The 18,005-nt window shown below is 43.5% G+C and overlaps 1 protein-coding gene across 5 annotated transcripts in view; it reads left to right on the plus strand.

Annotated features, from left to right (window-relative positions):
* MYRIP (myosin VIIA and Rab interacting protein) overlaps positions 1-18,005 on the plus strand; it is a 2,049,246-nt gene that overhangs the window by 1,426,383 nt on the left and 604,858 nt on the right. For 4 of the 5 annotated variants that reach the window (XM_069648262.1, XM_069648265.1, XM_069648266.1 and 1 more), the window contains exon 9: positions 6,318-6,495. In XM_069648262.1, coding sequence (XP_069504363.1) covers positions 6,318-6,495 — 178 coding nt within the window. The remainder of the gene's footprint in view (positions 1-6,317; positions 6,496-18,005) is intronic. The other variant, XM_069648264.1, reaches the window with a different exon arrangement.

The raw sequence follows: 18,005 nt of genomic DNA on the forward strand, positions 1-18,005 counted from the left end.
CATGTCACAGAAAGGACCTTTCTCCCACTAACCTTAAATTGTTGTTCAGAATCTCTATAGACATAATGTGAATGCTTGGGAACACACTCACTCAGCAAACAGCAACTCATTCAGAGTTGGGGTCTTAACCAGATCCACCAGGTCATGACTTGGCCTGATGCCATTTTCATCTACTGCATGGCCTCCAACATGTGATGTTTGTGTCTCACTTAGTTATTTTTTGACATTGAGGTCTCTTGCATACAAGTTTTCAGGCACACTCTTAGCTCTAGAGTCATGTCTTTCTTCAGATATACCTCTCACAAAGTGGGATATGCGAGTATCTATGCCTGGTTAGTGGGCAATGCCTCCACCCTTGGATGCTTCAATGAATACACAATTGGACTACAACCTCGAAGGAAGACGTGCATGCTCACTTGCAAGATGCAGGCCGCGCCCATCCCAGGATCACCAGAGGATTCTGTTAGGATGGAGCTGCTGCCGTAAAGCCAACACAAAGATGTGGGCAAATGCCCAATGATGGCAGTTAGTGGCTTTGTTCTGCTCCATTTGCTCCTTCTCGGTAGTGTTACCTGTTTGGATTTCATGTGTAGTGGTCCTTTGTCTTAGGTATCCATGGTTACTTCCTTTGTTTGCCTGCTGGACTCTTTTCTGATACCTGTACTGACTTTCAAGCTCTGCTGGGCTAGTTACCTGGACTCTATTCTTACTTGCCTGTTCCTCCTGTAAGCTGTTTCTGATCTCATCACTTTTTCCTGTTTTTGCGCCATAGCACTTCTTCTCCATGTTGTGTGCCGGTTGGTTAGTTTCTGCTGTTTGCATTCCAGTGTGATCGGAGTCCCATATTATCCTAAGTTCCCCTCAAACTCTGAGCAGATTTCTACTCTTTACTACCATCAGTGTGCCAAAGGGCAGGTCACTTTTTTGACTAATCTTATTCATCCTTGAGCTTTCAGGCAGTCCTCCTGGTCTATGGACTTTCTACCTCCAGGGCCTTCTACCTTCAAGGTGGTTTCCTTGTTTAGTTTGGAGGGTGTAGATTGGGTGTAGCTCTGACTTTCCTACTGGGTATAACACTTCCAAGGACCCAGCTAGTTTGTTGACCCATATTGTCTGCTGAGAAAGGAATGAAGTCTGCAGAAGCAGATCTTGTAGCCTTTCTGGCCAGTATCATTTCTAACCTATGTAGGAAATTACCACCGCCCAAGTGAAATTCCACAACAGGCTTGAAAACCTACAAGCTATTGTACATCCGCTTGAGCGGCCACCCTCCAGTCCCAAAATCATAGTGTTTTAACCTGGTGACAGTCCCATTTCCTTTGTTGCCAATGGACCGGTTTACCTAAAACCCTTGCATCTATCATACTTTCACCAGTCAGGGCAAACTAGACTTCACGTGTTGCCCCATGGCCTTCCTGATGCCACCACTAAGGATGCCTTGGTACTGTACTATCTGGTAGGGGTCGAGGCAATGTGGGATAAAACCCTTATTTGAAAGGAATGGTCCTTATCTTTCGAGTTTTAATTACTGGTTCAGATATTGTTCATTTTTGTGACAATAGGCACAAGGTTCTGGTAACTAATCTAGAGATGCAGGGATTGACCCAAGAAAAAAAGGGCCCAATTAGTTATGTGACCCAGTTCCAGCAGTTGCAGGCTGAAACTTTGTGACGCAAAGAAAAGAAGGGTGCAGTATTCTACAGGAGGTTGCAAGAAGATCACACTGACATCCTGCCTGCGGTGCCTTGAATGCTTAGTCATATTCCTGTTCCCCTGGCTTTAGTCTTATAGGTTGATACTGATGTCACTGAATGCGTGGATCGAAAAACCCATGCCTTATTCCTCTGTTTCATGGGCCAACACCTCGGAACAATCATCAACAGGGGGGGGGGGTTGAAGGCACAGGCGGACACAATGCAGATCTGAAAAAGAGTAAAGGGGAAGAGAGTGGAAAAGCAGTGAGCGACTCTACCCTGGCAAGCCTGGTCTCTTCATGCTGTAGTGTCCTAGTTGATCTATCAAATCTTCGGACCTGCCTAGTCTCAGGATTTAACCCAGAGACTGCGTGTTTTTATGCTTTTTCCAGGTCTAAGGGGAGGAGTGTCGAGTCTCTGGGATTTTCCGGCAGGCTGGCAAACCCAGCAAGTTGTGGCAGCTCCTCCGCCCATGCCTTTATCCAATTGGCTACAAAAGAATGGTAGTAGCCAGTCACGTGGAGGGGAGGAGTGGGCAGAGACGCAGTGCTGCGTACAATGACGAGATCTGGCGCAGTGGCGTCCTGCACCTGGCCAAGCTGCTGAGTAGCTACGGACCCGTTGCAGTAACTTGAAACGCCAGCATCTTTGTCCGTGGCCATGCTGGGCCGTGCCAACCCTCCTGCCCTGCCGACCACCGCTCGGCATCACTCAGACTCCAGTGTCTCTTGTTGCTGCTGCCGCATGTGTGCCTGCCGCCCCCTGGCTCCCGAGATCCATCCACCCACTGGAGGCCGTGCAGCTGAGATGAGCTGATCTCACCGCTGTCTCTGTGACTTGTGCTGCTGCTTGCTGAGTGAGTGCCTGCCTGTGTCCCTGTCAGCACAGCAGCCTGCCCTGGCCTAAGCCTCACTGGCAAGATTGGCAAACTGCGTTACCTGTAACTTCCAAACTGGAATTGGAGGATTCCGATGTCCCTACAGCAGCAACGAAAAACAAAGTGTGCTGCGATGCTGACGATGCCGCCAGTTGCCAGGTATTGAAGGGGGGTTCAATTAACTGCATTCCAGAGTAGAGTGCAAACTGCAAAGGTGTTTCTGATGATGGATACAACAACCGAGTTTGCCTTTGTGAGATGTGGGCAGAGCCTTGTGTAGTTGGACGGAGACTTGTGTGGCTGTGGATGGGGCATACATCTGAGGGTTTATGACATCCCTACGGTTCCCTCCATGATTTCTAATTGAAACCTTGCATATTAAGGTGTCAACACAGATACAATTAGACCTTTGTGAACTCAGGGTGCATCAGGAATGTACATGAACATCTGCTCGGCATTTGGGCAATGCTGCCCAAAGCTTCCGCAGAAACCATGAGGACTATTCATGGCAAGTAGATGTCTTCCAGGCTCACTACTTCAGACATACCTTTAGTGACACTGACCAGTTTGGCATTCATTGGGAGTCCACCCCTTTCAATCTAACGGATGCCCCGCATTTCAGTGTGATCCAAGGTATGTTGTGGGTCACACTGCCCAACACAACGATCAATTGGAGAACATAGATTCTGACATCAAGTTCACTGCACTCTGCTCATGTTGGAACGATAGTGAAGGTGGAAGCACCCTTACCAATCTTAGTCTGTCTTTTCCTTTTGCCATACATGAAGTCAGTGCTCTTTTACCTCTGTGACGAACCAGAAGAAAGAGTCGGACTTGGTGTTGACATGTTCAAGGGTGTTTATTTAAATAATAAGACAACACATCTATCTAGCCCTACCGCAATGAGGGGAGTTTCCTACCTAAGAAACTAAAAACAAAGGGTGCTAGTTTCAAGTCCAAAAGAAATAGTCCTTAGTCCAAACCTTATTAGCTTTCTGGCCCTCTCTCTTAGGGGAAAAGAACAAAAAGGAGGCCGGAGCAATAGCCTCTTTCCTTGAGCTGTGCATGGCCCAATTACTTGGATCCCCTTTTCCAATAAGGCTTGATTTAAAAAGTTTGTCAATTTCTCACAGTACAGGCCTCAACTTCTCTGCAGGTTCTGTATTTATATATACTTTTTCATAACACCATTTTACTATTTCTAATGTGATGCTTAATAATGTCCTTGTTTTGTGTTTGAACACTGGAATCCTCCAGGTTCTCTGTCTCCGTCTATTTCTGCTCGTTCTGTTTCATGTTTCATGGCCTCCCCAAAGTCCTCTTGCCCTCTGACAGGCTTACTGTAGCTTGACCCCTGTGGGGTATCTGCCCGTTCAGGTTTTACTGGCTCCAGTAACCCTTGTGGCTTTCCCAGCCTCGAATATTAATGTTTCTCAGTTTCTCAGGGCTCTTCAAAGCGCTCTGGCCCATGGAAAGGCTTACTTTAGCTTGGCTTCGGTAGGGCATCTGCCGCTCAGGTTTTTCGGGCTCCTGTAAGCCTTGTGGCTATCCCAACCTCTGACACCACTGTTCGTCACTCTCAATGGCGTTACCTCTTCAGGAGCATTGCCTTCCCTTCCGCTGCTTGGCTCAGCAGCTAATGCACTTCTCGTGCAGAGATCAGGGATTCAATCTCTCCTTTGTGGTCTGGTCTCGGCATCAATTAACAGGTCCCATGCCCACCACAGCTTAATGTGGTAGCACCACCAGGCGAGACGGTCGCTTTACCGTCTGTCTCTTTTGACCTTGGAATCTTTGCCACTAAGGATGCCAGCCTTCCAGAATTTTGCTACTGATTCACTCACTCTCAATGTTACCGCCGGCTCCGCGGTCTAGTGTGACTCCGCACCTCCAGGACATACTCCTGTCAGAGTGTCGCCTCTGTGTAGGAATCGCCTCAATTCCAAGTACCTCATTGTTTTAGGTACATCATCACAAAAGGGGCGTGGTGTTCCTATTTGACTTTGGATTTCCTGCAAGATCCAGCATTACCTGAAGCCAAATAGATTGGAGAAACATCACTCTTTGGAGAGTCCAAAATAGAAGTAACAGCAGTCTTTCCAATTCCAATGTAGGCAGATCAGGTGTTCTGGATGGGGAGTTCCTTACAGGAATGGGAGTCATTCTCCCCAAGAGGGGAGTCACTCCAAGTGAGGTCCTGTTTACCCAGACCCTTGGGGTCTTGCTGAGCGGGCTCACCTCCCTAGCCTCAAAGGGGGTGACTCCCCTTTGGGGAGAACGGATGAATAGTCCAGATTCATGTCACGTCCTATCCCAAACCTTTTCCTCTTCAACACAAAGGAGGCAGAAAAACTCCCTCCTTAATGTGAGCATGTCTGCTCTTTCGCATAAATCCTTGGGGCATGCATTCTGTGTGGGCATCAATATTCTCTGACAGATTTGGAGGACCCACACCTGCAACAATACCTCAGAAACCTGACACACTGTGTTAATTTGCCACTCAAAGTACCCTGCAGCCTGCCTCCTTTTCTTCAGATCCAGAAAAGGGGCTGAACTATGTACCTGTATAGAGCGATCGACGATGTGACAATCAAGAACCAATGACAGCACAGACTCTGAATAGAATGTCCTGCCATTAGGAATGTGCCATGCCCTTCACTTTCCAACATTTCCTGAACCAATATATGTAAATGTGACTCAGTTGTCATTTATATTGTTGACATCCTGATTTATTCCTCTTTGCCTGGAGGTAGCTAGTTCGTCTTGTATGTCTTTGTACATGCATTATACATATGTCTGGTGTCAACCAGGTGGTTGTTCTGCATTTCCATATCTGCTGGTATGTCCACCGCAACTAGGGTGGTTGATCTGTATGTGTTACTTTGCGCATGAGTTATTGGTTTCAGCAGCCATGTCTGATTCATCAGCGTGCTGGTGGGTGATTATGCTTTTGCCCATGTTTTTGCATTCATAAGTGGATATCTCAAGTGTGCTTGATGTCATTTTTTTAAGGCTCTGTGGTATGCACCACTTCCAGGTAAGGAATATTAATATGCTGAACATCTCTAAAATCGAAGCAGTTTCAAAATATGATTACGAAAATTGTGGGTTTTTGGGTCTGTGCAAAATGCAATACAAACATTATTTTTATGGACATTTTCATGGTGCTTCAACAAATTTGGCATGTGTGTTTGGATGTGGCCAAACAAGTGTTTTGTTTTTGGAATCTGGTCAACTGAAAACAAAAAAAAATTACATTTTGCTTTGTAAAGTAGTGGTAACCGAAATGGTAAAATAATGGCTATTAAAGCTCTATATCCGACAAACCGGAGTGCCCTTCACAATACAGTCACTATAGATTTTTCGTAAATAAGGGTGTTTTCATCCAACAAAGTTGTAAGATCTCACTATATCAAAATTGGTTGTAACATTCTGCCCACTGATTTGGCGAAACATTGTACAACCATGCTGATCTTTGAATTTTACATTCAATCTTCTTACCTCAAGCACAGATGCCACTATTTTCATCAGAACAGAAACAAAGATGCAGAAACTCCCACAGTCCAACATTGATTTAAGACGTCATGTAAATGTATTGTCGGGACAAAGGTCACACTGCCAAACGATGTTGTATTATGATATCATTTTTGATATACTACACATGTAATTAATTTAGAATACAAATGGTTACTGCTTTCACCTGGCGTACTTCTCCTAGGTAACAGCCCGTTGTTGTATTCCCACAGCGGTCACATTCAGCGCTTTCGTTGACCAGTGATGAAACTCCAAGCAAAGATGTGGACATCAAATCTGCAATTCCAGAGATTGTGTGGAGGCAGCAGAAAGGTCTGACGAGGAGACCGAAGGAATTCCGGCCCCCTTCGTTGCCCAGCTGGAAGAGTGTGGACAGACTAGATGGTTCAAGTAAAATTTCAATTACATTATTAGCAGAAAAGCAAGCTACTTTTTAAAAAATTGATTTTACCTGCACATTTTTCGTTGTTGAATTGAATCATGAATATTTGCGGTAATAAGTAGGTAATGTTTGGAGTAATCTCTACACATTCTTTGTGTTTAAATGAAAATTGCTACCAGCTCTCATTTATTTCCTCATGAATAATTATATCATTGCGTTAGTATGTTTTTGCAATTCACAAGCTATCTGTAAATCTGAAATATTAGATCGTACGTGAGATTTGCATTGACTATTTTAATCTTTCATAAGGAACACAGATAAAAATGAAGGTTATGTTTCCTAACAATGGTCAGTAAATGTAAAGTACATCGTTAGATCATGTCATTTTGTGTGTGTGTGTGTAATGTCATGTAACATGCAGATGCAGTGTGATCCTAATTAGGCTCCTGATGTTAAAGAAACTGTTGATGGACAGAGAGTGATATTTGGGGCTGTGACTAGCATCCCATCCAGCCTGGCCACTTTCAAATGAAGCTCCTGGACAGACTTACTAGGTTTGTCCATGCCCACTCTTTTAGCCCCACCCTTATATGCCCCTCTAGCAATGATTCTGTGAAGCTCTTGTACATGTACATACACTAGTAGTGTCAGCCTGTATGGTCCTCTGAGTATGCATCAGTCAACACCCCCCCCTCCAAACCTGCATCCTTGCATTTGATGGCACTGATGGTGAAGTCACTGGCTGACAAGCACACAGAGGTGTGGGGGAGGGAGTGTACTAGTCGTGGCAATGAGGTGTCCCAAAATCAGACAAAAATGATATTAGTACACTCAGCTCCGTGTAATGGAGCAGATATTACCTGGGTGCAATCGTATTTCCACAGGTACGCTGTGACAGCCGAGGCCAGTGGTGGCTTCCTTCCATAGGATCTGTAGCAGAGCGGAGGGATCCGAAGGCTCAACAGACTTGGCACTGTAGGCCCCATTGATACAAATATAAAGATGACTAACTGCAAACACAGGGGACATCACCTTTGAGTTGACCAAGACTATCAATGTGCTGAGTGAATAACGAAGAGAATGAACAGAAAAAACATTCTGATGGGGGGCTGTTGGTTTGGGCCAATGATGGATCCCGACAAGCAACAAGACGGGCAACAATCATGTGACCTGGTGTCTATTCAATATTAGAAGTAAAAGGGTGTATAGAAAAGGGTTGTGGTACAACCCCAGGAGGAAGGTGGCAGTGGAGAACCTGGCAGAAAAGGTGGTGTGGAAAAACAAAGGAGAACAGAGAAATTAAAACATTTCAATACACATTGCTGCTAGATAAGTCTCTATGCTCGCAGCCGTTAATTTGCGAAGGGCTCTTCACTTTCTTCCTCCTCCAGCTGAGAACGCTTATTTTGTTTATGTATTTAATTTTCCAGTGCCAGAGCCCACGGACCTCAGGGCGCCACACATAAAAACGAGACAAAATAGCAACTCAAAAAACCAAGCAAATGGATCAGAGAGGGGCAGCAGGAGAGACCAAATCAAAATAGATGCAGATCCTAATATTGTTAATAATTCTCAAACAGAATTTTCTTTTAGTTGCTTCCTAAACACTAAGAAGCTAGATGTTAGCCGAATATCCAGTGGCAGATCATTCCAAAGAGCAGGACCAAGGGAATAGAAGGATTTCCCTGTGCCCCCTGCTCGCCAAACTCGGGGACAAGAGAGCAGTGGTTGAGAATTGGACCAGAGAGAATGAGTCCGTCTATCAAGATGAATGGTTTCAGCCAAATAAATAGGAGCCTGACCATCTAAGTATTTGTAAACCAATGAAGCTCTTGCTTCACTGAAGCCAATGCAAGGACTTCCTACGATCAGAAATGTGTTGCTTGCGGTTAATGCAGGCAATAGTTCGAACCGTGTCATTTTGTACAACTTGCAGTTTTTGAGTGGTTTTGGCAGAGGTTCCAACGAGCAAACTGTTAAAATAATCCAGTTTGGTGAGAACAACAGCTCTAGCAATTGTGACAGCATTTTTTCAGATGGATAAGGGCAAATCTCCTGGAGCATGTAAGGTTATTTAGCTTGTTACAACACAGAGTACAGCACTACTGCACAGGATCAATGTGTAGCATGTTTTTTTTTTTTTGCTACACATTGATCCTGTGCAGTAGTGCTGTACTCTGTGTTGTAACACGCTAAATAACCTTACAAGCAACCTTAAATGAAAGCATGAGGAGCTCACCAGCGCACTGGTGTTGTAGTCCATACTCATGGAGGAGTCTAGTGTTCCACCCATAGTCTTGACCTTCTGGAGAGTATTGTTGGCTCAGCCATCAGTGTACAACTGATTGTAATATTGTTTTATCCTCGCTACAGAAGCCACCAACATCAGCTCTCTTAGTGCCATTCAACCACATCTAGTAACAACCCTTCCAAGATTTGATGACGCTGTAAATGGTATTGATCTTATCTTGATCAGTAGTAAAGTTGCGTATCGTCTGCGAAGTTGGTAAATAAAATATTATGTTTGGACAATAGGTTGAAGAGTAGCTTCATATATACATTGAAAAGAGATGGTGACAAACTGGCACCCTGGGAGACACCACAGGTCAGCGCCTCCTCTGACATTTTACCCCCACAGCAGTTTTTAGATAACCTGTTTAACAAAAATTATGGCATCCATAACACAGAGTTGTCAGAGAACCCCTGGTTTTTGCATAGTCTATTCAGCAAAATCTCATGATCAAAAAAAGATTGAATGCTGCTGAAAGATCGGCAGCATGAGAATCCCCATCTCTCCCCTGTCGATAATAGACCCCTCAATGGGTTTCCAGTGTGATAGTTATGGTGCTACTCTCATACAGCAAATGTGATTCCAACTTTTTTTGAAATTCTATAAAAATAATGCTGTGTGTCATGGACATATGAAAAGGGCCAACCCGATTGCTCTGAATAGTCCAAAATGAGATTACCAAAAGACAGGATGGACCTCCTCTAGGCAGTGGGGATCTGTGGTAGAGGAATGAAGTCCTAGGGAGAGAGCTCTGGCAGACAGAAGAAGCCGAAGACATACTGGACGCAAGAATGTACACATTCAAGCAAAAATAAAGGAAATTAGTGGCAATCATAAGGAAAGTGGTGGTAGATTGAAGAACGAGTAATCATGTCAGACACTGCGGATTTAATTCATGAAATGCAAGACTGGATGGAACTACCAACTGGCATAATGACCTGAAATATTGCAGTGTCATCTTTTGGGTTTCGGACCAGTCATAACAATCAGATACATTTTTGGGAGTAATGACTACCCCGTTTCATTAAATGGAAATTAGCACCATGCTCTACCTATGATGACCTTGCCAGGTGGGACAGAGAAAGCATAGACATAGACATGATGGCAAAAAATACCTTTCACTGCCTGCTTTTTACTACATCAATCAACAATATTACCCATCATGGCTGCAAAGCAGCATGATCCGTACACTTTAGAGCAAAAAAAGGCAGTTTCACATTTCCTCTTCTAGAGTCCACTTTGCTGTTTGTGAGTAGGACATTGCATATCTGGCCAGAGGTAGGAAGAGGAAGGGCTAAGCGAGTGGGTATCACTCCAAGTTATACATGAGGAATGTGTCTAGTTCACACTCCGTTTCATTGCACACATTGTTTCCTGTTACTGACGTTTTTGGGCTGTAAAGTCTGTAAAGTTTATCATCGCTCTAGGGAGAAAAAAAAAGAATGTAGCGAGGCCATCTTGGTGCAGAAGAACGTTTTGTTGAGTGTTGCCAAATCCTCGAATAATGGGTAAGGACGGGTAATACTGCTAAAAAATATACACACCCAAGACAGAATACTGGTTGTAGCTCCACAAATGCTCCAAATGCAGCAAGCATTCAGACGCATTTCTTAATAGATTGTTGTTGAATGTATGCCAGCCACCCGCTGCCACTGTGTTCGACTGGAATATATCACTAGACAGGGCGCTTGACAAGTCGGGAGCCCTTAAAATGCCAGCCAGATGGAAGTTGGATATCTGAATTATGGTGATAGTATGTAGAAGATTGACACACCTATGGAGATAACTAAATTCCACATACAATCACTATGCATTTCTTTCGTGCATAGATGGGGCATTGTCCCAAATATTTACTTTACAACTTCTACTGCTCTAGTTGAGAATCATGAAACTCGCCTTTCATCCATGGCCTTAGACTAATCACATTAAATCTGGCGCAGAAATAATGTAACCTGCATCCCTGGTGTCGGCAGACACTTGGCAGAGATGACCTCAAATTAGATATGGATGTCTGTATCAAAGGAAATGCTGTTGAATATGCAGGCATAATGTAATTAGCATCTAAAACAATTTAAAAAAAAACATGTTTTAAAAAGTTATCCGAAGACATACAAGGTATTCAAATTCACATAAAGCAGAGGATTAAGAGGAGAACACGGCCTGGTTATGAATACAAACTTTCTGAAATCACAAAGTTCCTTCAGATCAAGTCGTTCACAGTATAAGCAGGGAAAGGCAGCCGGTCACTCAATGGCATCACAATGAATAGAAATGGCTCACAGATGGGAGTAGCTGCTATTGATATTAGCAAGTGTGCGCTATTGAAGTGCTAAAATAACCTAGTGAATTCATTCCTAATGTTCTATTCAAAGCTCTAGAAAAAATAAACCTGCTGATTAATTTCTATAAATTATGATTCATCCAAATCATACTGCCTCTGATGAAGCTCTGTGGTCAGGCCGAAAAGGAAGGCACTTTGAATGCAGAATTCAAAAGGGCATGTATAATTCTAATCCGCAAAACCCAGCAAAGATTGTGCCTTTTAAGAGTTATGGATCATCTCCTTGTCCAGCGCTTTCAAAAAAATGATTGCCAAAGCCCTAGTAATTAGCTTGAGACACTTGATATCCCACCTGGTGCATGAAATACACGTTGTTACCCAGGCTGCACCTTTCTGGACAACATGGCGACCTTGTTACTTACGATCTGGCAAGAAAAAGATCCCATGAAGCAGAAACCGGTTTTCTGACCCAAATCAAGATGGTATTAAACCAAGTAGAATGGTGATATCATTCCAAAATGTTACAGAGATGTGGACTTGGGTGCAAGATTTACCAACAAGGCGACATTGCTTTACCTGAAGTGAGGATCACTTGCAAAGGTTTGTTCTCTGACGTCTTTGAAGTTCGAAGGTCTACTATCTGGGCTCTTTGTCTCTCCTATTTATAATATTGTTACTGAAATCCCACTCCTTTGTTATAGGAGTAAACAAATTGATGAAAGGGATTGATACTGCATCAGGTATCAATAAGTGCTTGCTCTTAACAGATGACATACCGATACTAATCTCTGAGCACACATTTTCAATATAGGTGCCCATGATCCCTATTGAGATTCTTTTTTAGTTTGTTTTTTATTGACTTTTCAAATAGATGAATTAACTATTGACAGATTTGTATAGTTTTCAGGATAGTGGATTACCTTGGAGAAGTGTGAAGCAATAGTGCTAAACAGGTATCCCGTAAGAAATCCAAGTGTGATCAAATTACAACGGATCGCCAAATGCTGGCACTAGCTGTGCATCAGGTTACCTCTTTTACTGATTTGAATTCAATATTTTCCTATGGAAAGGGGCATAACTACACCCTAAAGGTATTGAAGGGGTTAAGCCATGGACTCTACGATCAACACGTCTGACCTGCTACAGAAGAGGATCCTGGCAGACTTGGTTAAGTAAAGTTGTGTCTTTGGGGAAGGTCCCACTCTTATATGACAGTAGCACCGGAGAATCATGACCCATTTCCCCAAATAATGCATCAAGAAGTTGAGCAAAATACCTGCAGGTTTAAAAACTCAGTTTAAAATTGACTAAAATCTATAAAGGCGGGGGTGGGGGGAGGGCGCTTGAGATTATCATTCATTAATTGACCTTTTATAAACCACTCTGGGTGTGGAAGGCGTCCTTCAAAAATAAGTTGTTCATTTTCTCTGAGGTTGCCCAAAACAGCTACCATTTCTGAATGGTAATAGGGCAAACACTAACACAAATTGTAGACGTGAAACACCAACAAACCTTATTTAATAGTTTCACATAGACACCCATCCTAATTCCTGTACCGTTGCAATTTCTAAGAAAAAATTCTATTTAACATACATAAATATAGATTTCAACTAGAAATATAACCAAAATACTTTTTTAAACAAAGCAAGTACATTTCCTCTTAAAACAAATGGTAAACTGAGCAGTACATAAACCATTTAACAACTGCCTGAATTGTCTACATCTCAAAATGCAAGAATATACATTTTTAAAAATGTCTTCTTTCCTGTAATATACCCAGACAAATATTAAACCATTAACCTCGTCTTGTTTCCCTGCACATTTAATGGGCCAATGTACATGGGATTTAATTCCAGGCTCATCGTACTGCTTCAATTGGGAGGAAACCCAATTAAAAATTTACAAAATGTCTCTGAGCCTCAGGACCGTATAAACCTTCCGATAATTCTGCATTTTTTGATGATAGGCAGTTTTTACTACTCCTGGTAGAGCAGTAAAAAATTGTACATATGATGCAAAAATCTCAGCAATTATGGGAGAGATAAACTGCTGAGGTAGCATTCATTCTATACACAACAGGTTTTTTTCTGAAAGAAGGATATTGAGCAAACACAAAGCTAAATGGCTGACCACTACTTAGATTGTAGCGAAGCAAGGCATTCTCAGGAGGTGGGGAGTTTGGTAACCACCCTGGTCCCCCATTTTGCCTATAAATCATGGCTTATAGAGATTGTGACAAAATGACTTTTTCTCTGCAGGATTATAAGGATGAGTAGTGGCTAAACTCGCCTACTCAGCCCCACACTTCTTTAAACCAACAGTGATCCCAATCATAAAGTTAAGAGGCACAGCCGAGCAGTATGCCTCCTTTGCCTTTTGTTGTAACGTGGGCCGATGGAAGGCTATACACTCAGAAGGGATGTGAATGTGTTCCATACCAACTCAAACAGCAAAGTAAACACACGCTAAAATAAAAAGGCATGTCCATTCAAGGTTCTATAAAAAATACATAATTTAATTAAACACCCCAATATATAAATGACTATAAAAACATTATAAAAACCGACCCCTGTAAGAGAGAACACAGAATATGAAAAAGATAGATGCAACAATCTGGGTAATGAAACGGGGATGAAAAAGGCAATTACCAGGTACAGTTAATTTAAAAGGATAGTCTTTCAGTGAAAAAAGGTGCAAAGGGGATTTAGCCAATCCGTGGTCCATGCATGAATCTTGGTTTCTAAACCATCAATCAGCCCCACACCTCCAGTACACCAGAAGGGATCCAAACAGATTGGAAACAGAAATAAAATTGTAAACCTCCTTGTCCAATTTTGGTAACGTGGATGCAACGGCAGGCTTATCCCTGCAAAGTCGTGGATCATTGATTAGTTGCGAAAATACAATTATTACCCGATGATAAAAGGGACTGCCAAGTCAAGGTTGTATACAAATATCTACTTTATTATTATTACAACAGACAGTTCAAGTACACTACACACTACAACCTACACTGTAAAGGAACAGAGGACAGACGGTTTCACAAAGGAAGGGGATGCACCCTGGATAGTGACATGAGGTTAGTAGGTAAAGCAATACGTCTTAACTGTTTAAGGTTATATGTTTTCAGCACCAAGGGAGTTAGTGGTCGTAAATGTCACTAGGAGCTTTCAGAGAAGGACCAAGGGGACAGAACCACAATGTACCTTTTGCTTGAGATGATCTTGATGCTCGACAGCGTTGAGTGGGTTCCAGGACACTTTGCAGATCCTGCAACAGAGTTCAAGACGGGAGACAGCTGCGGGTATCAAGCAGTAGGCAGTTAGGCAAGCAAGGCTGGATGGACAGCTGCAGGCTGACCTACACAGTGGCTCAGCGTCAAGAATAGTCTCTGAGCTGGTTGGCAGATCTGGAACACTGGTTGAGGTGTCTCAGACCGCTATAGTGACTGCAGCGTGACAAGTTAGTGGTGCAGCCGATCAGTTTTAGGGCTCGACTGCCTCAAAAACGTCCTTAAAAGATGGACCACTGGTTGATGCTAGTTGTGGCACTTCTCCTAGCATCTTGGCTGGGCACATATCACCCTTTAAGACAGACAGCCCAAAGCTCAGGAGAGTGTTTGCAGGCAACACCATTGTCCTTTGGTCAGAGACTCTGTGGCACTTCCACATAGGAAGCTTGTTGGCATAACCAAGCAGTGCACGCTGTGTTCTGGCTGTATATCGGTTCTGGAGCTGCTGGACGGGTGAGTTTGGTATCTCCCTCTGTTCCCTGGTAAATGTTATGGGTGGGATCTTGCTACTCTCTTGTAAATTCTGGCCTTCCTTCACTGGTGGAAGCTGTAAGACAGACTCTACCTTCAGCCAGGGTGCAAAGGAGTCCTCGTTACTCCTTTCAAAGTCGTCAGATGATCTGCCAAAAAGAGGGTCTCACCCCTCTTTTAAAGCCAAATGGGCCCCAGTGATTGGTGCAGGCTAGGCCTACCTTAATGAACCCATCATGGGTCTCCACCAACAATATTCTGTTATGAACGAGTTCATAACCAGAGTGCTTTGCAACAGGAATGTTAAGGGGTGACAACATGTACTACCAAGATCCCACCCATCTTTCTGTCTGTTGTGGATCAAAGTGTCTCTCTGGTTAATTGAGCACTCTGTGGCTCCTGATCAAAGCGCAGGTCTCCCTTGAAGTTTTTGACGAGAACAGACTTTCTGTCCCCATCAAATCACCTACTACTTCCCTGTGAAAGGGGGTCCGCTTGCAGGGGTTGCCTGCTGTAAACAATTGTCCCAGACAGGACATTCACTGCCCTTCATACAGAGGGGTGGGAGCTAGCTTCAAGCTGACACATTGCATATCAAAAAGGTGTTGGGGGTTTCATGCCTCTTGATAGTTCTGTGACCAACTCTCATTAGTATGCGCTGCCTCCAAACAGAACTACAATGGGCAGGGCGTATCCATGTAGCCTTTGATATTTAATTAGGCTGGCCATGGCAGGAGAAAGGTGTTGCCTTGCCCCTTCCTGAGATGCTTTCATGTACTCCTGGCTGTCAAATTCAAGCTAAATGTGACAGGTAGGACTGAGCCTCCCCAGAGTACACTTGACTATGTATTGTGTGGAGAGTATAGGAAAACATTTGCGGATTAGCCCCACACATTTTCCGACGTTGATCTCCCATCATTCCATTTCTTACAAAATTTCAAAAAAAGCCCAGGGGAGGGCACACTCCCTGTGCGGATATTCAAATTCCTCACAATATGAGGGTCGAATTGGTGTGCAAGCTGTTGAGGCACAGGCAAGTCAAGTTGGGTCTAGTGGGTGCCCAGTGCTATTCGAATCAGCATTGGGCAATTCAGGTCGAAGGTATCACCAGGAGCGGTTCAGCGATCTGGTGTGTTTTGAGATGATGAGCACCACTAGTTCAGGTCAATGAGTGATGCAATGATCCAGCATTCAAAGTCAAACAATGATGCAACATCCTGGTAGTTCAATGCTGTGTCGGATACAACGATTTAGAGTGCAGTGCAGGGTGCACTGGCACTCGACCCTGGCAGGTGATGGGACTCTGATGGTGCGCTACGGTACTGATTCTGTGATTCGAGCATGGTTGTTTGAAGTATAGCGAATGCCAAAGGCTGCTCTGGCGGTTCTCATCGGCTTGACAGTCAAAGGTAGTTCAGAGGTGGCTTGAGGCGATTCAATGGCAAAAACAGGGATCTTGGCTGTCCTGGCTCTCAGAAAGCTGTGAAACCTCTGCAGTGGCTCCAGGGCAGGCGTAGTCCTTTCAGGTTCTGTTCTCCCAACCTAGGGAGGTTTGGTGCATGGTGGCAAGTTCCTGTTCCTCATCGATCACCTCAAGTGTGCCCTAGGGGTGGGTAGGGAGCAGAACTTGCCTCTGCCTTGGATTGCAACTTCTTTACCTCAACACGGAGGGCTTTAAAAAGATCATCTCTCCCAGAAAAGCTCCGAATGAATTCTTGCTTATGTTCTTGAAGTCCAAAAGTGAATCAAAGAAGCAATGGTAGACTCCCTCCTGTATAGGCAGAAGCCTAGCAGTGATTGGACAAAAGCAAAATGCTTTAAGGTTTGTGGGGGTCATTGACTTCCAAGCCATGGCTATCCTTTCTACGGTTAGGACGTTAGCTAGGTGTATCAGTTTAGCAATACCCAGCTTGCAGACGAGCTCCTGGGTACATAGAAAATCCCGTGATTTATGGGCATTTCCAGAACATATGCATCAGGTTGGCATACTGCAAAGGGCATTTGGGGCAGCAGTCTCGTGTAGTGGGGAACAATCTTGATAGTCGCTCTGTATTTAGATAGACCCTATGTAAGAGGTTATACTGGATTGCTTTATTAAGCCTCTTAACTGATAGGTGCACCAATGCACCTTGACATTTGGTCTACCCACCGCAAAAATAGCCGGTTAGAACAATATCAGAATGCACAGGCATTTGGACTAAATGTGTAATGCTTACTTGTTAAGTCGATTTATTTTCATTTAATGTCAAAAACTTTGTGTTTGTATGTTTGTAACCCCAATATTTATGATTTAGATAATTTTGAACGGTCTCAGCAAGATTAGTGAATTTTATCACTGTCTTTGCTGTTTTGTCAGATCTGAATTGTGTTTACCAGTGAATTGTTCACAGCCAATATAACAAAAATTATTGTTTTAATTAATGGGAATTGTTGGCTACAAAGTTGTTTTTTTATAACAAAAACATTGGGAAATAATTACAATGTTTTTCATCGCCTAAAATATAGGCCATTCATAAAGAAGTACGTTTTACTCCATGAAATCCTTTTATTTTACTGCACAAAATAAATCTTATCTGAAGCTTGGCTGGGAGCCACTATTTTCTTCTTACCACTGGTCATAGAAGGGTATCTCTCTTAACTTCCTTGGCTCACCCAGTGGTATCTCTGATCTCATAATCAATGCGAGATCACAAAACCCCAGATTACTGGGTAACACAGTTGTACCTTGAATACTGCAATTTCAACAAAGAGGTCTATTAAAATGATCGAGTAAAAGCTAGATACGAGTTCAGGTGCAGTTCCATGCATTTAATTTGGATTTAGAAAGTCTCTGGGCTGTAGGAGAGGGGCTGCCCTTAGTTTGTACCTTGAACAATAGTTTGACCACCAGAGCAAAGGTCAAGCATCCCCTGTCACAGATGGCCACAAGAACACACCAACTCTCAAACAGTTCAGGGATTTTTATGAAATGGTTTATGTTGGTCCGACTGAGCGCTCCCCCTCACTCTTTCAGATCTCCCCCAGGTCACCATGCATCTTAGCCAAGACTTCCCTAAATCTAAAGGTGGTTACGAGAAATCGGTAAGGCCTACTGTCTGTACCTGGCTAGCTAGTAGTAATGGCATTGAGGCATCTTAATTCTGTGGGTATTTTTTAGGTGGATCCTAACCTGTGGTTCCACAAA

This window comes from Ambystoma mexicanum, chromosome 2q, assembly GCF_040938575.1.
Source record: "Ambystoma mexicanum isolate Mex_15411 chromosome 2q, UKY_AmexF1_1, whole genome shotgun sequence".
NCBI classification, from domain to species: domain Eukaryota; kingdom Metazoa; phylum Chordata; class Amphibia; order Caudata; family Ambystomatidae; genus Ambystoma; species Ambystoma mexicanum.